The sequence below is a fragment of the Peromyscus maniculatus genome, chromosome 5, assembly GCF_049852395.1.
Source record: "Peromyscus maniculatus bairdii isolate BWxNUB_F1_BW_parent chromosome 5, HU_Pman_BW_mat_3.1, whole genome shotgun sequence".
NCBI classification, from domain to species: Eukaryota; Metazoa; Chordata; class Mammalia; order Rodentia; family Cricetidae; genus Peromyscus; species Peromyscus maniculatus.
The window spans coordinates 58,538,319-58,565,732 of NC_134856.1; the positions used below are offsets into that span (position 1 = coordinate 58,538,319).

The window sequence follows — 27,414 nt, forward strand, 5'->3', positions numbered from 1 at the left end:
AACTGTCTGTAAGGCTCAGCTGACCTTCCTGAAGCGGGACCTTTGTGCAGAGACTTGTAGCTGAGACACTTTCTGGTAACTCGGAATGCAGAGTAGCCCAAGGGGGTAGTGTTTGTACACACACACACACACACACACACACACACACACACACACACACACACACACACACACACACACACACACTCATTCTACCAGTTCTGTTCCTCTAGAGAACCCTGACCAACACGAACACCAAGTTCTTTTTTTTTTCCTGGTTTTTCGAGACAGGGTCTCTCTGTGTAGTTTTGGTGCCTGTCCTGGATCTCGCTCTATAGACCAGGCTGGCCTCGAACTCACAGAGATCCGCCTGCCTCTGCCTCCCAAGTACTGGGATTAAAGGCGTGTGCCACCACTGCCCAGCGGGTTCTTTTAGAAATAAAATGCTGAAAATCACAAGGACTTGTTTCAATGTCCTCTCAGGCTCTACTCTCTCTAACTGACAAACAGGGCCATCTGTTCCAGGGCCCTTTTCAAAATGTGCTGAGTGAGTGATCACTGAACGCAGAAACAAGTATTCCCATCTGCTCTGTATGAATTCCTCCATTGTAATGAATCAGTCGGCTTACCCTGGGGGACTGACTCTGCCCACCGTGGGTCGGAGGCCGGGTAGTCGTCCACCAGGTCCATGCTGATCTGAGTCACAGCCTTGTCTAACTCCGAGTCCGAATCCAAGTCAGAGTGAGAGGAAAACAGCTCATCAGCCATCATCTGAGCACGGCCCAAATCTTTCCTGCAGTAAAATGGGAACACAAAGGTACAACGGAGGTCAACATTCTCAAACTCAGCACAGAAAAGTTAACTGTGAGGTTACAAACCACACGTATAGCTTTAGTCCAAAGGACTGCTAACAAGACTTACCTCCTTACACAGAAGAAAGTTTCTGTGTGGCTATGGCTTCAGCAATGCAATACTCTGACTATTTCTGGCGGGCCAGGCACTCGACAATGGCTAAGACTGAAACCAGCCCTAGGCTTTAAAAAGTCACAGCGCCAGGAGTCAGAGCACAGAACAGCAGCGGCACGCACAGGCAAGGACTCGGGACAGCAACGGTGATGGAGCGTATTGCTAACTTGACAGGCTCTAGAATCACCTTAAGACACATCCCTGGATTGTTCTAGTTTGAGGTAAAGGTTCATCCGATTGCCAGGCTGAATAAACGGCGGAATCGGAATGGAAGTGTGTAAGCCCATTCACTGTACTGCTTCCTGACTGCAGATGCAATGTGACCAGCTGCTGTCCTGCCGCCATGCCTCCCCTGGGATGCAAAAGCTGTTTCTCGTCAGATATTTGGTCACAGCAATGAGAAAAGTAACTAACACAGCACCAAGCACAAGGAAGGACACCAAAGCCATCAGAGGGCACGGGAAACTCTCTGCAGGAAGAGGCCAAGCAGAATGATGTGGGTATCAGCCACTCAGAGCATGCTCTGCTGGTCAGCAAGGAAGCCATATTGGACATGAAAAACAGGTCTTCTAGGAAAGGGAGTCTGGGGGAAAAGTTCCAGAGCAACAGCCTGAGGGACAGTGAGCCCTAAACAGAGGACTCTTCTAAACTGGGCAGACACGAGAAAATAACCAGACACCAATAAGGCCAACAGGAAGGTAAACGTAGCCCTACATTGAGAAGGAACGAAACAGATGAAACCCACAGCCCCCAGACTGTGGTTAAGGACTGTACAAACCCTGGGAAGAGGCTGTGCGGCAGTGGAGATGCAGAAAAGGTAACAACACCAACAAGCCCATGGCTGTCAGTGCGAACAGGAAGGAGAGGCATGAAAGTGTTCCCTAGAGCCTCCAGAGGATGCACAGCCCTCCTCACCCTGTAATGGTGGATATGAGTCCCAAAGCCAGAGTTGGTGGTAACTTGTTTTGGTAGCCACAAGAAATCAAAATAAAGACTACAGTTGCTGGGTCTATTATCATGTACACTTAACAGAATTGTCACTGAAGAGAAGTGCCAATCTTTCTAGTCAGATTGAACCAATCATACAATAAACAAGGTCGTAAGGCATTCCGGTTTAGTGGTGCCCCCATCTGGACAGGACAGGGAGTGCAGCAGATCATTAGCAAGGCAGTCTTAGACTGACAAGCTTAGAATCGAATACTGTACTTCAGTGAATGAGCAGCCACCCTGTACCACTGAATGGAATGTCAGGTCAGGACCTAAGAACTTGGCAGTAGAGGCAGCAAATGCTAAAAAATCATTTCTTCAAAACCAAGATGTGCTAGGCAAACTATTGATCCTTCACTCTTCTCAACCACACACAAGGGAAGAAACAGTGCCAGAATCAGGAACTATCTTGCCCAAAGCCTCACAGCTCTGGGAAGAGGCAGACTCAGCAAGGCTTGGCCATGATTTTCCCAAGTGTCTATTTAAATGAGAAACAACTCTGCTGATGAAGGAAAGTATGCAATAGGCATCAAACATGCTGATCATAAACTGAAATGTGAACCTGTCTGTGCCCATGACACCCCTGCTGTAGATACATGTCCATAATACCTAGACCTCATGGTTCTAAGGGTGTTGTATCCCAAGCATACTCTAGTATTAGAAATCCTGCATCCCCCAAACAAGCCCAGATAGCCAGTGAGAGAGTGGAGTGGACAGGATGGTGTGCAGTTAAGTTCCAGAGGCTCTTTGGACAGATGACTCATCTGCTAAAGGTAAAGATACATGGTCAAGACAAAAATGGCTGAAATGATCTTGCAGTTTGAACAGCCAGGCTGAAGCTGGAATCAGTCTTACAACAGGTTGTAGGAATACTTGTACAAGACCTGACCAATAATTACAGAAGCTGTTTCCTTAACTCTCATGAACAAAACATTTGTATTTACATTTTTTTGAGTAGAGTAAAATAAAAACCAAACAATATGAAGTTAAAAAAATAGACAGTGCTTGAAAGTTTTATCTATTAAGTTTGACTCAGAGGCATTTGACAATGTTTGGAGACAATGTGGTTATAACAAGTAGGGGAAGGGCCATTGGCTTCTAGTGAGAAGAGGCCAGGGGTACTGCTCAATAGCTTGCAAGTCATCAGATGCCCCCAAATGGTCAACTGTCTCAAACGTCAACACAGAGATCAGAAGCCACAGGAAGCAAAGAAGTAGCCAGCCAAGGTCCTAGAAATGTGAGGAGCCCGGGCACGAAACTGGAGTCTGGCCACAGCGATTCTTGGCTTAAGAACCACTGGCGCTGTGATGACTAAATCTCAACTAATGGGTAGGGGCTACCTTTTCATAACACCCACATAACTCCATCTGCAACTCATCTGCTGTGATGTTTTATGCGAGATTTTATCTGCCGTCCTTAGGGCTGCCAAATTTAAGGGTCACTGCTTCCCATGGAGGCTGGATTTAGATCTGATGCTCTCAATCTATGTGGGGTGGGGCCTCTTACAGATGCCACATTCAGATAATCCCGGGTAAAACCCTAGCACTCAGAAAGAGTTCCTTGAAATGGCACACTACCACACTAGCTCTCACTACCCACCAGGGCACAGTAAGCATCAGTAAAATGGGTCCCATACATAAAGTAAACTGTGATTTACAAAATGTGCTGTGCCAGTTGAGCATAATGGGCATGCCTATAATCCCAGCATGAGAGAGGCAAGATAGGAGGACCAGCCTTGTTACACAGCCAGAACCATTAAAACAACAACAGTGGGGGCGGAGAGAAGCTGTTTAGGAGCAGCTGCTGTTCTTGCAGAGGACCTGGGTTTGGTTCCCATCACCCATTCCAGGTGCCTCACAATTGCCTGTATCTCCAGCTCTAGGGGATCTGATGTCCTTCTCTGGATTCAATGAACGAACACACACACACACACACACACACACACACCCCTATCTTAAAAAACCAACAAAAATGTGCTCTACCTGCAGTACTGTAGGAATGCAGCTTTAAGTAGTTTTGTCTTATCTTCATGGGCTACAGTTTCATTTTTTGTTGTGGTCTCAAAAACCATACTCTAGAAAACAAAACAAAAACCAAGCTCTTGCTTGCAGGTGAAGGCACAGAAATGTTTGTACTCGTTGAAGGAAGGTCCTGTGATAGAACAGCCACCCCCACCCCCATCTGTTTGCTAACGATCAATCAAAGCCCTACAGAAAAGGCAGGTAACCCAGGGCCTTTTCATCACGGCCAGTGGAACTGTCTCAACTGTCCCTATACTTTCACAATATGCATTGAGCGAATGGGGAATGACAGAGTGAAGCAGGACTAAAGCAAACTAAGAAGAAACGGAACAGTACAAAACAAATTCAGGAACAGGCAGCAGTACTACTATAACCACGTGATCACAAACAGCAGTCCCAACACGTTACATGCTACAGAAACTGCCAAAGCAAGTTTTTTTGTTTAAAATTTTTGCTTTTATTTATGTGTGAGTGTTTGACTGCACGCATATATGTACACGTGTGTACACATGTGTTTGGCCTGATGTACCCACAGGCCAGAAGAGGACACAGGATCTCCTGGAACTGGAGTAACAGATGGTTGTGAGCCACTATGTGGGGGCTGGGAATTGAACCCAGGCCCTCCTCAAGAGCAACAAATGCTCTTGATTGTTTAGCCTTCTCTCCAGCACCGTCTCTCCCGTTCTTTGAGACAGGGTCTCACTAGGTAGCCTTGGCTGGTCTGGAACTCTTTATGTAGATCAGAGTGACCTCTAACTCACAGAGATCCACCTGCCTCTGCCTCTCAAGAGCTGGGATTCCAACCGGCTTCTTTCACTTCAATTTTTAATTATGAAAATGTCTACACAAAGTCTACACATGGCAGCACATGTCTGTTATTCCAGTGCTTTGGAGACTGAGGCAAGAGGATCGTGAATTCAAGACCAGCCTGAGCTACACAGCAAAACTCTGTCTCAAAAGAAAAAAGTCTATGTATGACGATTACAGACATCAGACAAGCCAGTGTCTTATGGTAAACCAACTCAAATATGTGCACTTGTCATGCATTTCAGTGGAAGAAGACATTTATATTTTAGCAAATATGAAAATATTCTTTGAAAACATTTTTGTTACCAGCTTTGGAGTTTGTTGGAAGATAAACACAACTGGTTGTGTTAGCATCAAAATAATGTTTCTTCGGGCGGTGGTGGCGCACGCCTTTAATCCCAGCACTTGGGAGGCAGAGCTAGGTGGATCTCTGTGAGTTCGAGGCCAGCCTGGTTACAGAGCAAGATCCAGGACAGGCTCCAAAGCTACACAGAGAAACCCTGTCTCAAAAAAACAAAAAACAAAAAAACCAGTTTGTCTGAAGAAAATTATCTATATATTTCATATACTATTTAAATGAAAAAAAAAATCCCTAAACAATATTCTTTTTAGCCTTCTGTGACTGAAATATTTTTTTCTGTTTAAAAACCCCAAACTTACAGATAAAGTTACCTCAGGTTTCAAGATAATAGAAAGTTGGTTTTTGTTTGTTTGTTTTTTGAGACAGGATTTCTCTGCATACAGCCCTGGCCATCCTGGAACTCACTTTGTAGACCAGGCTGGCCACAAACTCTGCCTCTCAAGTGCTGGAACTAAACTTTCACACCTGGTGAAAGTTGATTTCTTATTTATTTATGTTTAATCTCATTAAGCCTCTCAGACTTCATCTGCTGCAGTCACTGAGATGGCTCAGTGAATAAAGACACTTGCTGCGCAGGTTTGGCGACCTGGGTTTGACCCCCAGAGCCCAGGTAAGGTGGCATACAGGTCTGCCGAGCACCGGTGGGGACAGGTCCTCAGGGTCTGGACAGTGAGACAAACTGCAGGATAAGCCTCGTCACTTCCCAAGGGGACCACAGGAAAAACTACGCCAACAAGCACCTTCCCAAAGCTGCTGGACAGTGGGTGGACTGTCACTGTGCTGTCCTGGGCTCAGCGAACCATTCCAACACCCATCCTGCCAGCGCACACCCAGGGAAGGTAAAGGAGAGGAGGAAGCGGACGCTGTTCCAAGACCTTGTTTTCAAACTGGTGACTTGGAAACAGCGACACACACATTCAGAAATGCCGAGGACAAAGCAGAAGAAATGACTGAGGCCTACGAGGTCCTGAGAAAGAGGACCTAGATATGAGAGCAAGAGAACAAGAACTGACTTCACCCCAGCCTTTCTACGTTGCCTGCCTTTTCTTCTGGTGTGAAATGCTGATAAAGCAAACGCTAAGTGGTCTGTGGACCACCTTACCTCACTGCCCCGTCCACCAACTGAAGAGGCCAAAGACTCTTCCAGGTCCTCTGCTAATAGGGACACACTTTCCCTTGGAGTGACAGACACCAGACCACTGTTCCTAGAGAAAAGGATCGGAACACCGCCACAGGAGCCCGCGCCCAAAATGCCATCTCCTGAGAAAAAAAATACACAAAGATGCACAGAACAATTCCTCATATCTCTTACCCCAACTATCCCGATGACCTGTGTCCCTCCTCTTTTATGACACCTAAAATAAAACCGTTACAGCATAAATGTATTTAATATAATGCAATTTATTTTACTTTCTTTGACTAGACTGGTTCAGGTTGGGAAGCTTATGCCATCACCCGCCTCAGCCCCCGGAGTCTATGCTCTACTTTGGCCTCAGCTTTTAAATTCCAAAAAAATCTCAAGACCCTGTTGCTACTCAATGAAGCAGACCGTCTTTGCACATTAAAGACAGGAACAGCTGGGCTGCAGAGATGACTCCACAACTGAAGCACTCGCTGCTTCTGCAAGTCTTAGTGACCTCACCGAGAGGCTCACAGCTTCCTGTGTCTCTAGCTCCAGGAGACTACACCCTCTTCTGGTCTCCACTGGCGTCCCTGTCCCTCATAAATAAAAATCTAAAAAAACCCAAAACCAAACAACAAACAAAACCATCCAAAAAACAAAAACGACAAAACTTGTTCCTGCAAGAGAGGAGTGAGCAAAGCCCTCCTCAGTCCCTCCAAATTCTTCATTCTGTAAAACTCAGCATGGCAGCATCTCTGCCCTATGGTATCCTCTGGCTTCCTTGCCTGATGGTCTTTTTCTATTGGGCCAATCCAGGCAGTAGCCAGCCTGCTCTGTGCCTTAGGAACAGCCCACAATACTGTCCCCCTGTGTGGACCACCACCCGGGCTCCCTCTGTGGCCTTGCCCAGGCCCTGTCCTCCGTACAGTCATAGTAGGGCTATACCTGGTCAGTATCTACTTGTCTGGTCTGCGTTTTAGGCCAGCTCCCCAGGATTCCTCCTGCCAGGGGTCTGGACAAATTAGATTATGGAGTGTTAATTCAGAGTGAGCCATTCTCACAAACCAATACGAGCATGTACGTCTTTGTGTTAATTCTTACTTTCTTGTCTCTTCTGAGGAAAAAAAAAATTTTTGTACTAATTTTGCCTGTAAAGATAACAGCTTGTGTAAGTTCTACCCACTCTTGGGTATTCAGCACAGCTGTGAATACAGCTGCTGCAAACAGTACTAATATTTCTACCCGGCAGGTAGCAAACCAGAGGCAAAACATGCAGTAAAAGAAGAGAAACGGCCAAGAACGGCTAACGAGCTGGCCGAAGTGCGTGAGTTTAAGAATTACTTACTGAAGACTGTGTAATATTGGGGATGGACAGACACATACAGGGAGAACGAGAGACTCCACAAAGATGCCACATGCATATGATGAACTGAAGTTTTACGAAGGTGAAAATACAATTCAATGGAGAAAGAACCATCTTTTCATCTAAAGCAGCCACCCATGTACCTTGTGTATCAAAGACAATCTTCTCCTGAGGAAGAGAAAACTTCCCAGTTCCCGTGGAGCACACGAAAATGGCATTCTCCATATAGAGATAGGTCATCTGGCTTGAAAAGTTTGGCACCATCAATCGACATGTAATCAGGTCTTCAGACTGAAAGGTACATTTAGGATTATCGTTAGTAAGAATTAAGACAAAACTATGTGTGAGGTTTGCAACCACGTTTGTCTGACACCATTCCACAAAAAGGTTAAGAATTCTCGTTCACTGATTTCCCTTGTGAAAGTAACACACTGCAGAAGATGACTCACTCACAGGAGAGGTGTACAGTCATTGCTGTGGCATGGACATTTGTGTCCCTCAAGAATTTAGATGCTGACTGCTAACTGTGTTAACATGTGGAGTCTCTAGGAAGGCTCTGCTGAGCAGGCGTGTTCACCTCTATGTGAGGACACCAACAAGAAGGTGCTAAGGATGAGGAATAGGCCACCACATCTACTGGAACCTTTATCTTAGACCTCTAACCTCCAGGACTTCCTATAGCTTATAAATTATCCAACCTTAGGTATTTTGCTGCAACAGCCCAAACGAACTAAGACATTTGTCTTATAGGAATTATTTGTTGAACTGCAATTAGCAAAATTCTAAAACACATGTAGTTAAGATTGTAAGCCCGTAGTAGTAGTAGGATTAAACATCTTTAATCCCAGATCTTGGGAGGCAGAGGCAGAGGCAGAGGCAGGCAGACCTCTGAGTTTGAGGCCAGATTGGTCTACAGAGTAAGTTCCAGGACAGCCAGGGCTACCCAGAAAAACCTTGTCTTGAAAAAAAATCAAGCAAGCAAACAAAAAGATTATAACTAGAAGCTTGTAACAAATAAGAAACAAAAAGCTCTAATTTGTTATATTATCTATTTTTAAACTGGTAGATACAAAAGAAAATATTATGGTTCTGGCTTCTTTTTCTTTTTTCTTCCTTTTTTTTTGGGGGGGGGGGGCGGTTTTCGAGACAAGGTTTCTCTGTGTAGCTTTGGAGCCTGTCCTGGAACTCACCCTATAGCCCAGGCTCGAACTCACAGAGATCCACCTGCCTCTGCCTCCCGAGTGCTGGAATTAAAGGCGTGTGCCACCACTGCCCGGCTGCCTTCTTTTTCTTACACAGTCTTGCTATGTACCTTGGTTGTCCTGGAACTCCCTAGGCTGACCTTAAACTCACAGGTCTGCTCATCTCTACCTATAAAAAGGTGTGCACCTCCAGAAAAGGGTATGCCACTGCACCCACATGGCTTTTACTTTACCATCCAGTATCACATACAAGCCTACATTTAGCAAGCTTGAGGCCTCCAAACAAACTCATATACAAGACAATTGAATTTATTTGTTCACATATAAAATCAGAGTAAGAAATACAATAAGAACTCACTAGACACAAAATTAGGAAATACTAACAATCACCAACTATTACTAAAGAAGTATTAAAATTTTATAAAAATTATTTTTAATGTGTATGTGTGTGTGTGTGTGCCTGTAGTGGGTATGTGCACACAAACGCAGGTGCCTACAGAGGATAGACGCTTTGAATCCCATTGAGCTGGAGTGACAGGTAGATATAAGCCACCTGGGAACCAAATCTGGGTCCTCTGCAAGAGCAGCAACAGATGCTCCTGATCACTAAGTCATCTCTCTAGTCCCCTAAACTAATTTTTAAAGCATTTCATTAAAGTGAGACTGCAGAATGTTTTTCATTCTCAAATTTTCTTTATCTTCTTTTGCACTTTCTAAAAAAATTTAAATGAGTTATGATTTCCAATTATACTAAATTGAAACACATGGTGAGGTTTATTCTTGTTAGAAATAAAAGAACAACAGGTTTTCTTTCTTTCTTTTTTTTTTTCTTTTTCTTTTCTTTTTTTTTTTTTTTTTGAGCTGAGGACCAAATTCGGGGCCTTGTGCTTGTTAGGCAAGCGCTCTACCACTGAGCTAACTCCCCAACCCCATCAGCAGGTTTTCTTACGGGATTCAGATAAGCAAGTGTATTAAGAATAAAGATTCAGTAGCGGGAGAAACGGCTCCGTGGTTAAGAAAGCTGATGCTCTGGCAGAGGACCCAAGTTTAATTCCCTGCATCCATGTTGGGAGGCTCACAATCAACTGTGACTTCAGCTCCAGAGGCACATAGAATGCCTCTGTCTTCTACAAGCATCTGTACGCACGTGCAAATACTGCCCCCCGCCAAATAAATGAAAAAGCAAATAAATAAGGGTTAGGCATGGTTACACACACCTTTAACACCAGCACTTGGGAGGTAGAGGCAAGCAGCACTCTGTGAATTCCAGGGTGAGCCAGAGCTACATAGTGAGACTCTGTCTCAAATAAATAATAAAGATTTAAGAGAATTAAATGCTACACAAGGTTAAGGTGTATGTGGCACAGCTGCCATAGCTTCCCTGCTAACTACCAGTTATTAGATAACGTGTCTAGTCGCTGTTTACACACTCAGCACTAGTGCGACTATCTCCTGGTGACTTACTTTGTAGACCATGTGAACAGAGCCACTCCCTAGGCACATGGAATTCTTCCATAATATAGAAGTCTCAAAATTAAACCCCAGGAAGATAGGGTGGCACACACCTATAATATCAACAACTTGGGAGACAAGAGACAGAAAGATCTTGACTACATAGTCAGACTGGGCTACACAGAGTGACCCTATCTCAAATACCACACATACACACACATACACACACACACACACACACACACACACACACCAAATCAGACTGGGCTACATAGAGTGACCCTATCTCAAATACCACGCACACACACACACACACACACACACACCAAAATCTGAATCCAAGTATTTCACCATGCACCTCACCATCAAACTTCCTTTCTACTCAACAAAGAGCCCCTACAGTAGAAGAGTCAGAGGACTGGCCGCTGGCTACCTTCATTGTCATCTTTCAAGAATGAGATGGAAAAACAAAAAAGTTTTTTTTTTTTGTAAAATCTGAAAGTATTTCCAAATCCTGCAAATGACACCTTAAAAGACACCAATGGTCATAAAGGAGTTATGATGTTGTGGAGAGCTGATGTTGTGGCTTCCGTGGGATTTTACTTACCTGGAAAGGTGGGTTGTACTGAGTAACTTCCACGGTGACGGTATCTGACATTTGGTTACCATTGTCTTCCACAGTTATCAGCGAGTAATAGATGAGGCAGGGACTGTCTCCCAGGTGCCACGCTGCTGCCAAAACCAGGAGGCCATCACTAGATAAGAGGGGGAAAAGGTAGGCTTCTTGTGTGTGTGTTTTGTTGGTGTTTCACTCTATAGCCCTGGCTGTTGTGGGATTCACAGAGCTCCAAAGGCAGGTGCCACCACACCCTGCAGGCTTCTTGTAAGCAGTATGCCAGATTCCTACAAAATTAAATACATTCACCATACATGCTAGAGTCCTGCACCTACATAAATACCCAAGGGAGAAAAAAAAAATATTCTCATAATTGCCTTCATGAAAATGTTTACACTGGCTTTGTTACAGTAGCTAACCTGAAACAACCCAATGTCTTCAACTGACGAGTAGATAAATCCTGGTCTCTCTCTCTCTCTCTCTCTCTCTCTCTCTATATATATATATATATATATAGATAGATAGAATATATATATATATATATATTCTCTTGAATATTATTTAGCAATGAAAACAAAGAACTTTCTGAATCAGTTTTACATCCACCACATCAAAGCTGTGTTTACAGTGCACGATTCATTTACACACTATTCTGAAAAAGACAAACTTTGAAGACAGAACAGATCAATGACTTTCAGGGGCACAAAGGAATTTTGGAGGAAGGGTGATCTCTTTCCCTACCTTCTCCCCCAGCCCCTTATTGAGGTTCAAAACCTGCCTATATGTAGATACTGCTCTACCACTGAGCAACACCCCCAGCTCTGTCCTATGTCATGACTATGGTCAAGAGGACTAGACGCTGCCAGGCAGCGGTTGTACATGCCTTTAGTCCCAGAATTTGGGAGGCAGAGGCAGGTGAATGTCTGTGAGTTCGAAGCTAGTCTGGTCTACAGAGTTAGTTAGGATAGCCAAGGTTACACAAAGAAATTCTATCTCAAAACAACAACAAAACAAAAACAAACAACAAAAAAAGATGCCTCTATGCACTTAGCAAGACTCACAGAATTAAAACCAGGCATGGATGGTGGCACACACCTGTAATCCTATTACTTGGGGCATGGTGGCAGGAGGACCTGGAGTTCGAGGCCAGCCTGGGCTACATGAAAGTCTGTCTCAAGCAAGCAAGCAAAACCTCATAACTCCAATACCAAAATGGATCAATATCACAACATGTGAATTATAGCACAACCAACCTGACTGTAGACATTTTTTAAAGGATCACCACATGAATCTGGGAATTAGAACAGTCCATTCCTCAGGCAAAGTAGAACCCAGGCCTGGATCTAAGGCTGTGATACGGGCACCCATGTTCACTTAGCACTGCTGAGGTGGTACCCTTGTTACTCTGGGCTGCACAGCCTGAAACAGTCACCTAAAGCACTTCAGAGGTAAGTCACAGGATTGATTAATAGTGTGTTCTTCACAATTTACCTTTGTTCAGAGAAAACAAAAACAAAAACAAAACCACTTTGCTTTCAGTTTGAACTCTCAGTTCTAGAAATCCAAGCTGCTGTTTATGTGAAAACTTATTTTTTGCTTGTAAAAGCTTCTATGTTCTTAACCTATGTTGTTGTGCAACAAAAGAATTAAATGTTCTCTAATACAAATTCTTCCAAGGTAGCACTATGAGCAACTTTCATTCCAGGATCTGAAATCTATGGGGCAGCAAGCACCTCCTCTGGGCAGCCATTTCTAAGCACTGGAACGAGGACCCAGGTGACAGCTCCTCCCTTAGTTCTCCCTCTGCCACTCAGACAACAAAGGAATTCAGGAAGTCTAGCTCAAATGGCAGCACGTCTCAGAGGAGAAAGCCATGGTGGTGTCCTCTCTATACCACGCAGCTGGCACAGTGGGTCATGCCTATGTCAGGGCTGTAAGAAGGGGTCACTAGCAGCGGTGGTGACTCACGCCTTTAATCCCAGCACATGGGAGGCAGAGATAGGTGGATCTCTGTGAGTTTGAGGCCAGCCTGGTCTACAGAGTGAGTTCCAGGACAGGCTCCAAAAGCTACAGAGAAACCCTATCTCCACCCTGCCCCCACAAAAAAAGGAAGAAGGGGTCACTAAAGAGTGTATCACCATGCTACCAAGTGTGGAAACTCATCTAATAGGGTCTTTAAAAAGTCGTTCTAGGGCCATTATTCCTTGACAACTTTTTTTTTTTTTTAACCCAAATTCCTAAACAAAACACAGGGCTACGGAGACAGTTCAACTGCTATGAGCACTTTTTACTCTTCAGGAGGCCTGAGATCAGTTCGTGGCACCCAAACCAGGAGGATCCCAATCATAAAACTCCAGCTCCAAGGGATCAGATGCTGTTTTCAGGCCTCTGCATGTACACACACACACACACACACACACACACACACACACACACACACACGAGAGAGAGAGAGAGAGAGAGAGAGAGAGAGAGAGAGAGAGGGGGGGGGGGGGGAGAAAGAATGTAAATCATTAAAAAAAAAAAACAACCACACTTGGGAAGCAGAGGCAGACAGATCTCTGTGAGTTCCCAGGCCACACAGTTATACAGTAAGCTTGTCTCAAAACAACTCCCCCCTCAAAAAAATCAATGAAGTTATTTTAGGTAGTGACAACAGTATGTACAAAGGTACATAATCACAATTTTACAGATCAGTAAAACTTTGACAAATAGTTTATGTAAGAATTTACACATTGGGGCTAGAGAGATGGTTCAGCAGTTGAGAGCACTGATTTCTCTTCTAGAGGACCCTGGTTCAATTCCCAGCACCCACATGGCAGCTCATGGCTGCCATGACACCCTTACACAGACATACATGCAGACAAAACACCAATGCACATGAAATAAAATTTTTTTTAAAAAAGTAAAATAAAGGAGAATCTACACATTAATAAACTGAAATGGAAAATCTCAGTCAGGCGTGATCGCACATGCCTGTAATTCCAGCACTCTGGGGACTGAGTCAGCAGGATCCCAAGCCTAAGGCTAACACACTAAAAGAAAGACTGTCACAAAACAAAACAACCCTAAGTTTATATCTAAAATGAAGAAAGCTTTTAATAATCCAATAAAAATTCCTAAGTCTGCTCACTTGAACATGTAAGCTCAGATTGTGGCTATGAAAAAAAAACAGCAAATTATTAGTAAGAGTCAATGACGACAAAGGAGACATGATGTTCTCACCCAGAAGAAACCGCATGCATTCCAGTTAATGAGAACTGATGACAGAGAGAACAGTCATCAAGAAGACAGAGAACGAGAGTGCTTTCCAGTTTCTCAAGGACTCATGTCACAGAAGAGTGGAGTCTCAGAGCAGCAACTCCTAAACATGCTTTATTCCACATCCTCAACCTAAAAAGGTTACGGCAAGCCCAGAGGGCCACACCCTAAATCCAAAAGTCAGATAAATGAAAACAAGTATGGTCTTTAATAAAAATGCTTGTAGAAATCAAGGAGACACTGTCATTTTACCTCCTTGGTAGCTTTTACAGGGTCTTCAAATACTGCTGAGAAACATGCTGACAGTCTCAATAGTGCCAGTGAGACAACCACACATCCATGTGAGAAACACGCATGACAACTGTGCCATACCACACCAGGACACAGTAAACACGACTCTGAAACATGAAGTCTTTAAGTGCCAGGTGTGGTGGCACACACCTTTAATTCCAGCACTCTGGAAGGCAGAGGTAGGCAGCTCTGAAATTGAGGCCAGCCTAGTATACATAGTAAGCTCCATGCCAGCCAAGGCTATATATAGTGAGACCCTGTCTCAAAAAAGGCAACAAAAAAGTCTTCAATTTTGTTTGTTTGCAATAGGGTCTTGTATATAGCTCAGGCTGGCCAGGAACCTCCTGCCTCAGCCTTCCTGAGTGCTGAGGCCACAAACCGAGCTGCCAAGGCCTGCCTGAGACCTGCTAAGAGGAAACTCACTCCAAGCATAAGCCATGCCGAGTCTGGCTTGCACTGGAGGGACACAGCCTCCTTACAGCTTAGCCACTGACTACAGGATACGAGAGCTCCTTCAGTGACAGTGATGAGAACCCGAGGTCTCCAGTGGAGAGCAGGGAGACTACTGTTCTGGACTCCCCTGGCAACAGAAAGGCGGGGGTGTTGGCCTTAAGATGGAATAAAGACAGAGCTGGTCCAGCCGTGCAAGCCAAGAAGCTTCAGGTCTAACGGGGACAGGAACACACCATTTACAGCTGAGGAATGTTTCAATTTCCCACATGAACCAGCATCACTATGTAAGGAACAGCAGACCACCCAGAGGCTTAGCAGACAGTGAGAAGAGCAGAGAAGAGCAGTGCCAGCAGAGCAGGCAGCAGGACACAGGTCACCACAAAGATGTCAACTCGTCATCCAACTTCTTTAGGACAAGTTAGCTGCTTACCAGTTTTGCTTCAAGTCCAAATACTGAATGTTGACCCCTTCTTTAATAGCTTCGTAGTTACTTTCAGATCCCTAAATGGAAATAGCAAAGTGTAAGCAAGCTCCCAGTAATTACTGTGTCTTTCTTTCCACTCACTGAGCACCGAGCACCTGGAAAAGTGCTGCATCCATCTCTCTGGTATCGAGGCCAACCAGGTCTATATAGTAAGTTCCAAGACAAGCAGGGCTGTCTAGTCTAGTGAAATCATGTCTTTTTTTTTTTTTTTTTTTTTTGGTCTTTTTCGAGACAGGGTTTCTCTGTGTAGCTTTTGGAGTCTGTCCTGGAACTCACTCTATAGACCAGGCTGGCCTCGAACTCAGAGATCGCCTGCTTCTGCCTCCCAAGTGCTGGGATTAAAGGCATATGCCACCACCGCCTGGCAACCCTGTCTTAAAAAAAATTAGGTCAGCTGGGTATGGCGGCACATGATTATACTCCTACTGCATAGGTGTGTGTGTGTGTGTATACACACACACACACACACACACATATATATATGCACTACTTATTACATGGAAATGTGTTTCAATGAGGCAGATGGGATGGCCATGGCGATGCTTACCTATAATCCCAGCACTTGGGAGACTGAGGCAGAAGGACTTAAAATTTGAGTTTACAACCAGCCTGGGCTACAGAGTGAATCCCTGTCTCAAAGAAAACAAAGAAGGAATGAACACAGTTACACACCATAAATCAAGCCAGAAATAGCCATTACTGTTCCTCACCCAAATAGCATCAGTAATGCTTTCCTTCAGGGCTCTGTGCATATCCCAACTGTGAGCCTGTTTTTCTGAAGAATCATCCAGTTCCCATTTACAGATGTTTGAACTTGTCAGGGTGTAGAAACTCGATCTTCCTCTGTCCCACAGAACACTGGCCAGCTGTGCAGAGAGAAGGGGTCATGCTGAGATTGACTCCAACTTCATGTGCTTCACAGCTTTCTGACTATAAATCTCCCCCAGGCTCTGTAGGAAGGAGTAACTCTGAAACAGACCTTGAAAGCAAGGCCAAATCTCCAAAGGAAAGGCTTGGGAAGAGCAGAGCTGGAAAGAGCAGAATTGGAAGATGGGAAAGTTACAGAGTCCTCAGAGAACCAGTGTCTTATCAAATTGAAACTATATGTAAGAACTCTTTAAAGAAACCACAGCAGAGTCTTGAGTGTGTGTCTATAAACCTGGTGAGACAAGGAGATGTTCATAGCTTTTGAGTCTAGCACTTGAAGGGAGCCTGGCAGGAAGGACACGCATCAGACATGGGCATTATTTGTATGATGAGTAGACGCTTTTGTACGAAATGGATGTGTGTAAGTTGAATGTACACAGTGGTTTTTAGTTTAAACCCCCAGCGATCCCATTTCTCCTGTTACAGGGCAAGAAGGGCCAACAATGAGGCGGTCCAGGGCTTTGACAGAGACAGAGAGACAGACCATGGGATGAAATGCACCCAGAAGCAGCTGGGGAACCACTGGATGTACGACAGAGAGGGAAGCGCAGTGACTATCACCATGGTTTGAAGCCCACCCAGGTCACTTGAGAAAAGGGACAGTGCCATTAACAGAAACAGACATGTCAAAAGATGAAAAATTTGTGTCTAAACATGCTGTTGAGGTTTAAAGGACATTCAAGGGAACAAGTGCCACAGTCACTTGAGGTGAGGAACAAGCAGTATGTTGAGGAGCTGAGCTTCCGCACAATGGAGAGAAAGGGCCCTGCTTCACAAGAGAACCGAAGCAGCTGGCAGACCTAGGCCTATGCCCTCTTCCTCCCAGACAAGTCAGGAGGGTAATCCTGAGTCATCCACACAGAACTGGAGGTGTGGGAGAAGACACACTTCAGGCCAAATTCAACCTTAAAAACTCATAAAAAAAAAAACTTCCATAGTAGGACTGGAGATGTGGCTCAGTGGTCAACAACACTTAAGTGTTCTTCAAGAGGACCCAGGTTCGATTCCCAACACCCACAAGGCAGCTCGAGGGGATTTGATGCTCTCTTCTGGCCTCGGCAGGCACTAGGCAACCATAAGATACATAGAAATACATGCAGGCAAATACTCATACACACAAAATTAAAAAGCAAACCCAGAACACAATAGCTTATATTCATATGAACCAGTAACACTGTCCCAGGAAACTTTCAATTCAGTGTAAACAGCTCTTTGTAAACATACCATGAGGTCACTAGTAGGGGACAGAATCCCAAAAAGGGAAGAAACCTTTCGGCCAATCCCTGAAAGCATGCCTTGGCCCTGGGGCAGGACGTGCTGGTGAATCTTCCCTGAGCTTTCAGGAATCAATCGAATTAGCTGGCTCCCCACAGAGGACAGGATGAAACTTCCTCCCTGTGAACAAACAGAACAAGATAAACTCAGAATACATAGAATCTTAGGACCAAGAACTACCAAAAAACCTGTGACAAGGCCTGGTGTGGTGGTGCATGCCTGAAATCCCAGCACTTGAGAAACTGAGGCAGGAGGATTACCATTAATGCCAGCCTGGGCTACAGCAAGATTTTGTCTCAATTGAAAAAAGAAAAATTTTTTTTGACAAAACTTACCCCTATCTTAAATATACCTGAGAGAATTTTAAAAAGGTATATTATTCCATTAAAATCCTTTCACTAATATGCAGAAATATTCTTACAACAAAAAAAGTTCACTTTTTAAAATCTGAATTTTAAATTAAGGGTTTACCATTTATAGGTTTAACAGATGTCAGATTTCCTTTTCTTTCTTTCTTTCCTTCTCTCTCTCTCTCTCTCTCTCTCTCTCTCTCTCTCTCTCTCTCTCTCTCTCTCTCTCTCTCTTCTTTGGGCAGCCTCATGCATTCATTCCAAGGCGGCCTTGAACTCACTATGTAGCCAAGGATTGCCCTGAATTCCCTGTTCTCCTGACTGCGGGACTCATAGGCATGCACTATTACATCTGGTTTAAGCAATGCTGGAGATGGAATCAAGGGCCCCGTGCATGTTGGACAAGCACTCTGCTGACCAAATCCTAACTCCAGCCAGTCCCAGATTTCTTCCATAACTGCAGAGTAGACACCAACAAGTATCCTCCCATGTCTAAGAGTTAGTTTCCTTCTTTTTAGTTATTTATTTGTTTGATTGTTTGTTTTTTTTTTTTGAAACAGGGTTTCTATATGTAGCCCAGGCTGTCCTCGAACTCACAGAGATCTGCCTGCCTCTGCCTCCTGAGTGCTAGGATTAAAGTTATGTACCACCAGGCTTAGCTTGTCTAAGAGTTTGTTTGTTTGTTTTCTGAGACTGAGTTTCTCTGTGTAGCTCTGGCTGTTCTGGAACTAGCTCTGTAGACCAGGCTGGCCTTGAACTCACAGAGATGAGTTCTCTATGAGAACTGCCTGCCTCGGCTTCCCATGTGCTGGGATTAAAGGTGTGCCCCCGGCTTGTCCAAGAGTTTGTAACAGCTACTTTCGTAAAATACTTAAAGGGAATGAACCAATATCCTACTGCCCCACTGAAAGGCCCCCCTGCTCCAGCTCACACCACAGCCCTCACCCTCTTCTCTTCCTTGCCTTTCTTTTACGCCTCCCAGGTCCCTGTAGCTGTTCAGGATCCACATCCAGCCTCAGATCTCCCCACCAGTCCACACTACAGCTCTCCTCACACACACCTGCACTGCTGTCAGGAACCTACACATCTTCTCGCCTCCCAGATCCACACAGGTCTCTGAGTAGGTGTCTTCCCTGGCGAGGCTGGGCCAGTAGCGGATGGACCCCTCTTTGGTAGCAACCATGACAGCAACAGCCTTAAAACAAAACCACAGTCATCAGCAACAATGGAAGACGGCCTCAAACCCAGGTGCCTATGACATCATGATACTGATGAAAACAAGACTTTCTAATTTTTATTATAATTTTATTATTATTTTACATATTCATTTATTTTAGAGACGGTCTTGCTGTGGGATGTTCTGTATGTCCTGTGGGAGCCCTTCTTGGGTTCTTTGTGGCGTTACCCAGCAGGTCCGCATAGAGGATGATTAGGACCATGGGCCTGAGTGCAGGTGTCTGAGATGGTCTGCACTTGGCTGTGCTGGGGGATGGTCTGTATGTCAAGTTGTTCTGATTGATCAATAAATAAAACCTGATCGGCTGTGGCTAGGCAGGAAGGATAGACGGGACTAACAGGAGAAATAAAAGGACAGGAAGGCAGAAGGACTGACTGCCAGATGCCGCCATGACCAGCAGCATGTGGAGATGCCGGTAAGCCACCAGCCACGTGGCAAGGTATAGATTTGTGGAAATGGATTAATTTAAGCTATAAGAACAGTTAGTAAGAAGCCTGCCACGGCCATACAGTTTATAAGTGATATAAGCGTCTGAGTGATTATTTTATAAGTGGATTGTGGGACTGCGGGGCTTGGGGAACCTGGAGAGAAGCCCTCCAGCAACAAAGTCTCTGTGTTTACTTGGTTGGGTCTGAGCGGCTGTGGGACTGGCAGGTGACAGAGATTTGTCCTGACTGTGGGCAAGACAGGAAAACTCTAGCTACACGGTCTCACTATGTAGCACTGGCTGGCCTTGAACTCATAGAGATCTGACTACCTCTGCATTTCAAGTACTGGGATTAAAGGTGTGTACAATCATGCCCATCAAAATTCTTTACTTTTAAGATTATGCAACAGTAAAACCGCCTTCACCTTTCTGTTCAGGTTTGTGAATTTCAACATGTGTAGATGGTGTAATCGCCCACCCTAAGGGTACAGAACAGTTCTGTCATCCCAAAACTCCTAACGCTGACCCCTGATGGTCATGCCTTCCCTGCTTTACCCTGGCAACCGTCCATCGCTGCAGATCTGGCACTTTGAGAATGTCACACAGTAGAACAGACTAAATTCCAACCCTGCTTCTCTACCCTAGCTTCCCGGAGGTTTCTCTGGGTCACTGCACATGTTGTCTGCTAAAGGACCCGCTGGTTGTTTCCAAATAAAATAAAACTGCCAATAAAACTGTTATAACCCAAGTGACTTTTTGTGTTTTCATTTCTCAAATGAAATTATGAAATTTGCAGGTAGATGGACAGAGCTGGAAAATATTCCATTAAATGAGATGCCCAGGCTCAGGAAGATAGACACTGTATGTGAAACACTCACATGTGAATCTTAGCTTTTCCTTCTTACATATTTTTACTCATGTGGCAGTGAGTTGTATAGAGACCAGGAAACTAAAGTGGGGAAGAATAAAAGAGGCGCTAAGGGGGATGGGGCTGGTAGTAGAACACGTGATCTGAGGTGGGAGGGGTGAAGCAGGGATAAGGAGCAGGCAGGTGGAGGAGAGCCAATTAAAGCTAGGTTATAGATCCTATAGTAGAGGCACACGCCTTTAATCTCAGCACCTGGGAGGCAGAGGCATGTGGCTCTCCATGAGTTCAAGGCCAGCCTGGTCCACACAGTGAGTTCCAGGACAGCCAGAGCCACAAAGATGAGAGCCTGTCTTGAAACAAACAAGCTAGGTTATATACAAAAATGCCTTAAGAAACTTAATAATACGTATATATTTCTCATTTTTTTAAAGAGAAATGGCCAGGAATGGACTGTTAGGTCACAGGGCATGTGTACTCTCACTTTTTAAGAAACTGGGAACCAAGAGTATGCAGTTTTACATCCCACCCAGGAGTTCCAGCTGCTCCACATCCTGTCTCATCCAGCAGTGTCAGGCTCATCAGCCATTCTATCAGCTGTACAGCAGTGGTCACGGGTGTGGTGTCTGTACTGTTCCAACGGCAATGATGCTACACAGCTCTTCATGTGCTTGTCTGCTACACCCACTCTCCGGTAAAGTAAATGTCTAATGAAGACCTCGCCCTGTTTTGTTCTTCTTTCATTTATATATTTTATGTGTATGAGTGTTGCCTGCATGTACATATATGCATCATGTACATGTCTGGTGCCTGTGGAAGTCAGAAGGCATATGACCCCCTTACCCTGCCCCCTAACTGTGGACTAAAAGGAGCCCACCCCACCCCCCAACTCCAAACTCTGAATTTGGTCTTGGGGATCAAAATGATGAATCCCTGGAACTGGAGTTACAGATTATTGTGAGCCACATGGCTGCTGGGAATTAAACTGGGGTCCTCTGCTGTTCTGAACCTCTGGGCCATCTGTCTGTTCTTAAATTGAATTGCTTGTTTTCTCATCAAACTTTGCTTTGTGACTTTTCTGTATTCTGGATGTAAGTCCTCAGTCTGTACCTTGTTTCATTTTCTTATTTTAGAAAAGGTATTGCTTGAGACAAGGTCTCATCAAAGCTCCTGTTGGCCTGGAATTTGATATAGACCAGGCTAACTTTGACCTCACAGAGATCCACCTGTCTCTGGCTCCCCAGTGTGGGGTTTAAAGGTGTGCACCACCACACCAGGCTCTCAATCAGCTTTATTAAAAAAAGATTTAAAAAATTTACATGTACGTGTGTACGTTTGCTTGTCTGTATGTTCACCACCTGCTTGCAGGTAGCTGCAGAGGTCAGAAAGGATTGTCAGATCTCCTAGAACTGGAGTTACATAGAGTAATGAATCACCTAAAGAGGGAGCTGGGAACCGAACCCATGTCCTCTGCATGAGTTATACAGGCTCTTAACCACTGAGCCATCTCCCCAGCCCCTTCAATCAGCTTTTAAATCACCTACCTGAACGGAATGTACTTCACCTGAGGTTGCAGCATAAGAGAGTGCCACCAGGTCAGCGCTCCAGTGGAAATCACTAGGGGGCAGCTGGAGTTCTTTGCAAACAGATAACTGCAAGACAAACGCAAACAGAAAAAAAAAACTTCACCTTCAACCCAGTTTGTTTATTCTGACCTCTTTGTTTCTTCTGTATATTTCATATGAATTCATGGCTGGAATAGTATTTTACAATATCCTTTCTTTTCACAGCTCTTTTTGATCAGGTACAACAGAGAATCTTAAGAGACACAAAGGCAGGAATACACAAATGCTAAAATGGACTTCTGTATGAACTAGTCTGTGTGTTCATACTAGGTTAGCAGTAGTTCTCAACCTTCCTAATGCTGCGACCCTTTAACACAGTTCCTCATGCTGTGGTGATCCCTAATCATAAAATTATTTCATTGCTACTTCATAACTGTAATTTTGTTACTGTTAAAAATCGTAATGTAGCCGGGCGGTGGTGGCGCACGCCTTTAGTCCCAGCACTCGGGAGGCAGAGGCAGGCGGATCTCTGTGAGTTCGAGGCCAGCCTGGTCTCCAAAGCGAGTTCCAGGAAAGGCGCAAAGCTACACAGAGAAACCCTGTCTCGAAAAACCAAAAAAAAAAAAAAAAAAAAAAAAAAAAAAAAAAAAATCGTAATGTAAATAGCTGATAAGCAGGATATCAGATATGTGAGCCCTGTGGGGACGCAAGCCACAAGTTGAGAACCACTGTGTTAGGAGAAGTGACCAGGTATCCTGCAAAATTTTCTCAGCTGAGGTATAATTTAATTGACATGTAAAATTATTATGGCCAAAGAGAAATTAAACCAAGTTTCCTTGAAACTATTTCTTAGGCTTGCAGCTGAACATTCAACTCATTCTGCTAACTCAGTACATTAAGAATTTTCCCTCACTGCTACTTCTAACCATACACATCCTTTCTAATCATCTGAGGGAGGACAGCAAGTCTGGAGACACCAAGCGTTAGGGAGGAGGAAGCCCTGAGCTCCAATGGAACCATGACCTACAAGGTAGTGACAGTAGCTGGAAGACGTGCTTGAAAAGAGGCTGCTGAGAGAATATTACAGACTTCATTGATGGTCCCACTGTTAGGAGCTGTCAGCTCAAGGTTAACCTACAAAGCGCACACCCGACTCCAACTTAGGAAAAAGCATGCTCAGTTCTTAGTATGTGGGCAGCTTAGGCAAACTGCCCAGCACTGTGGTCCCTGAACATTCTCAAAGCTTCTAATTTTATTAAGTGCAAATAATATAGATTTTGCTTTAAAACTGAATGGTTGAAACGATAAGGAAGACAGAAGGGCTCTCTGTGCAGGGAAGGAACCTGTTGGTTGAGTCTGGTCCCCTCATCAATGCTGGAGATTCTTAAGACTGGCTAAGGATTGGGGCTGCAAGGTCTATATTTATTCTACATGGAAGGGCAACATTTTAATTCCTTCCCTATACCTTAAGCCATTCCTATCCAAAGTTGATGTTAGCTAATGGCTGGCCCCACTTCCTCCCACCTGCTAATCATTTTGGAGTCTGAAGCAGGAAGAGACAACAAGAGCTTGGAGGGAGAACATATTGTGCTGATTTTCCAGGATTATCTTTTCTTTCTTTCTTTTTTTTTTTTCTTTTGAGACAGGGTCTATATATATATATATATATAGCCCTAGGAGTCCTGAAACTCAATATGTAGACCAGGCTGGCCTTGAACTCATAAAGATCCACCTGACCTGTCTCTGCCTCTCGAGTCTGGAACTAAAGGCATGCACCACCACATTGGGCTGTTTTGTTTAATTTTTTAAAATTTATTTTATATGCATGAGTGTTTTGCTTACATATGTGTATGTTCACCACAGATATGTCTGGTGCCTATAGAGGCCAGAAGAAGGCATTGGATACCTTTGGAACTAGACTTATAAATATTTGTGAGCCACCAGGTGGCTGCTGAGAACTGAACTAGGGTTCTCTGGAAGAGCAACAAGTAGTCTAAACCACTGAGCATCTCTACAACCCTTTCCAGGGTCTTTAGAGGCAAAGAGGAGAGTTACCCCGGGAGAGAGATGGATGGTCAGAGTAACTCACGGGATAGGAATCTACATTCTCAGTGTGTGAGAATATGGGCACGCACATACACACACCACTCCCCCCCCCCCCATGAGGCTTCCAAGGCTGAAAGTATTCCCTCACACATGATGAAGGCTCTGAAACCCTGTTGGACTTTCATTAAGATGCATTAAGTGCGGTACAAGACAAGGTGCAGGATGCTGTGGTGGGTGGATGGAGCTGGTCCTCCAGAAAAACCTCAACTGCAAGAAGGATAAGGCTGATCACATCAGGGCAGCTTGCAGATCCGAGAGAACACAGTGTGGAAAACCAAGTACAGAGAGCAGGAGGGAAAAGGACACACGATCCAGAGCCCATGAAGGCAGTAACATCTCAAGCTCATGCTCATTTATTTTGGCTACAGTGAATCTTTTGAGAAGGAAGAAACTAAAGACATCAAGAAAAGTAAATTATTAAAAGAGGAGTTTTGTTTTGTTTTCCTCCAACAAACAAACTATAAATTTACATTCATTATTTCATATCATGAATTCCTAATGCTTACACAGACTGACCAGCTTCCTTCATGAACTTTAAAGAATAAAGGCAAAAATAAAGAACCAGTTGGGGCCCCTTTCCCCCACTTGTTATCTAAAGAGCCGTTACCTTAGTGACAGGTGACACAGTAATCTTCCAAACGAGGAGTTTCTCTTTGCACACCAGGCAAGCCCACCCACCTTCATCTATGTGGACAGATAGCTGGTCGTCAGCTGAGGGAAAATAAGACATACAATTAATCTCACACAGAGACTATGAGGAGCTGTCCGGTCTCCTTATATCAATATCTTTTCTCCCATAGCTGTCATCAAAACAGGTCACGGAAGCACACAAACATTAACTCAAGGCTGGCGAGATGTCTCAGTGGTTCAAGGGACTTACTGCTCAAGCAGAGGACCTGGGTGTGGTTACCAGCACCCACTCGGCAACACATAACCACCTATACAGAACTCCAGGATCTGATTCACCCTTCTGACACCCACAGGCTCATGCATACACATGGTGCACATATATACTTAGGCACACACACATAAAATTATCATCAATACTAATAACATAAAATTAACTTTAAAAAGCAAGTCACATAACAATTTCCAAGTATTTAGGAATGATCCATACCCAAAACGAGATTTATTTAGCTTTAATAATCACCTTTAGAAACATATCCAAAGGCAAAAACTATTTGGGTTTATGTTTAATACACTTTCATTTTTGTTATAAAGACAATCTTAGCTAGGCATGGTGGCAAATGCCTTTAATTCCAGCACTCAGGAAGCAGAGACAGATGGATCTCTGAGTCTGAGGCCAGTCTGATCTACCTCTATCCCACCCTACCCTAAAAAATCAAAAACAATTTAACTTCTGCAAGAATTACTTATAATTTGATAAAGTAAACAATAACCCTCCCATTCATTAACTACTATTTTCAAAGAAAAAACCCCACATTCCTTCAAAAGAATATGATTTTCAACTAGAGCTCCTTAAAGATATAGTAAATCATTTCATCGTAAGGAAACGCAAAGAGCATTGTTTATTAAGGGAAAACTAAGTCAACGTACTCCTATTTCTAAGCACTGGTGGTAAGCGTCCACAAATGTGTTCACAGTCTTGAGAATCTTAATTGATTTGAGCTTTGCTCTTTGCGTATAGACAGGGCAGCGGTGCAAAACACACAGCACTGGAAATGAACATGCTAAAACGTGGAATCACACTCAAGCTATGCACAGCTTTCTGCTCGACTGGAGCACCCTGCTTGGCAGAGTTCTCAGCCCTCAAGCCTTGAAGGTCTGACCTCACATCAGATGTGGTTATTTTATAACGAAGGACAGTTCTTTAAGTCTGCACCTAATTGCTGGGCGGTGGCAATGCACGCCTTTAATCCCAGCACTCAGGAGGCAGAGACAGGTGGATCTCTGTGAGTTCAAGGCCAGCCTGGTCTACAGAGTGAGACCCAGGACAGGCACCAAAACTACACAGAGAAACCCTGTCTCGAAAAACCAACCAACCAACAAACAAATGAATGAATGAAAATCAGTGAGTGCTGAGATGCACTAACATGTGACCTCCCTTCCACACTTGTCAGGATTTCAGTCACAACTGCAGTTGGGCAAACATTGCTTTGGAAAACTGCAGGTCCAGAGCTGGCCTGTAATAAAGTGACCTGGGTAGGGGTGAAGGCCTCTTGTCTGCACTTCCCTGTCACCCCCCCTCACTCTCACTGCTGCCTCGTCCTGTGTCACTGGTGCCCCCAACTCCTGCGCCATCTTTACACCAGCAGTCTTTAAAGGGCACCGCATACAAGCCCGTGAGCTTGTCACATGAACTTGGGACACCACCCAGCACGCAGAACTGGAGGCAGAACTTGACCTTAAAACATTATTTCACCCAGCAGTGCAAGTTACTGCATTTTGGATTGTTTTAAAGCTAAATTTCATATATCCAATCAACTCAAAAGTTGGGGATATCTGAAGAGGACTGAAATTTACACACATAGTACTTTGACTCACTAATGACTTGATATGATATTAGAATAATTTACTCAGCTTCACAAACCTATGTCTCAATGATAGTGAAAATCAACAGGCTGCCTACTTCTTTGGCAGACGCCAAAATGTCATTGCATTCAACCTGGTTATTGATTGACGTCAGGGGCAAATGAAAAAATGACACCTGGGCTGGAGGGAGGTCTCGGTGGTTGGGAGCACTGATTACTCTTCCAGAGGACTGGAGTTCAATTACTAGCACCCACATGGCAGCTCAAAGCTGTCTGTGATTCCAGTTCCAGGGGACCTGACACCCATGGCAGAAACACCAACGTACATAAAATAAGTTAAAATAATAAATAAATAAATAAATAAATTTAAAAAGAAAGAAGAAAAGAAAAGATGACACCTACCCTCAGCCAGCGTCAGAGCTTCCATGATTTTAACAGGAAGAGACGATCCAAACATTCTCACATCGTAGTTCACAGACTCTGATATGGAATGGTGAGGAAATATCCGTGTGGGTGTTCCTCTAAAGCAAAGAGACCATGTAATATTACTTGTAATCTGAAATTTCCCACTATCTTAGCCTTTATGAATCTACACATAAGAGATCTCTGATGAGGTATAACGGTGAAAGATACTAGCTTGTGTGCACTATGTAATTAACCACATTTTTTTCAACAGAACTTAGGGAAACCTGGTGTCTTAGTTTGCTTTCCATTGATGTGATACAGACCATGACCAAAAACAACTTGGGGAGGAGTTTATTTCATCTTATACTTCCAGGTTAACAGTCCATCACCAAGAGAAGT

The 27,414-nt window shown here is 44.2% G+C and overlaps 1 protein-coding gene across 1 annotated transcript in view; it reads right to left on the reverse strand.

Moving 5' to 3' along the window:
- The window catches only part of Nup133 (nucleoporin 133), a 50,143-nt gene that overhangs the window by 20,635 nt on the left and 2,094 nt on the right, over window positions 1–27,414 (reverse strand). The window contains exons 2-13 of the mRNA XM_076572314.1: window positions 27,013–27,131; window positions 24,726–24,829; window positions 21,992–22,099; window positions 18,979–19,113; window positions 17,518–17,688; window positions 16,077–16,232; window positions 15,313–15,383; window positions 10,869–11,016; window positions 7,751–7,898; window positions 6,224–6,381; window positions 3,915–4,006; window positions 609–772 (exon numbers count right to left, since the gene is read on the reverse strand). Of these exons, the coding sequence (XP_076428429.1) occupies window positions 609–772; window positions 3,915–4,006; window positions 6,224–6,381; window positions 7,751–7,898; window positions 10,869–11,016; window positions 15,313–15,383; window positions 16,077–16,232; window positions 17,518–17,688; window positions 18,979–19,113; window positions 21,992–22,099; window positions 24,726–24,829; window positions 27,013–27,131 (1,574 nt within the window). The remainder of the gene's footprint in view (window positions 1–608; window positions 773–3,914; window positions 4,007–6,223; window positions 6,382–7,750; window positions 7,899–10,868; window positions 11,017–15,312; window positions 15,384–16,076; window positions 16,233–17,517; window positions 17,689–18,978; window positions 19,114–21,991; window positions 22,100–24,725; window positions 24,830–27,012; window positions 27,132–27,414) is intronic.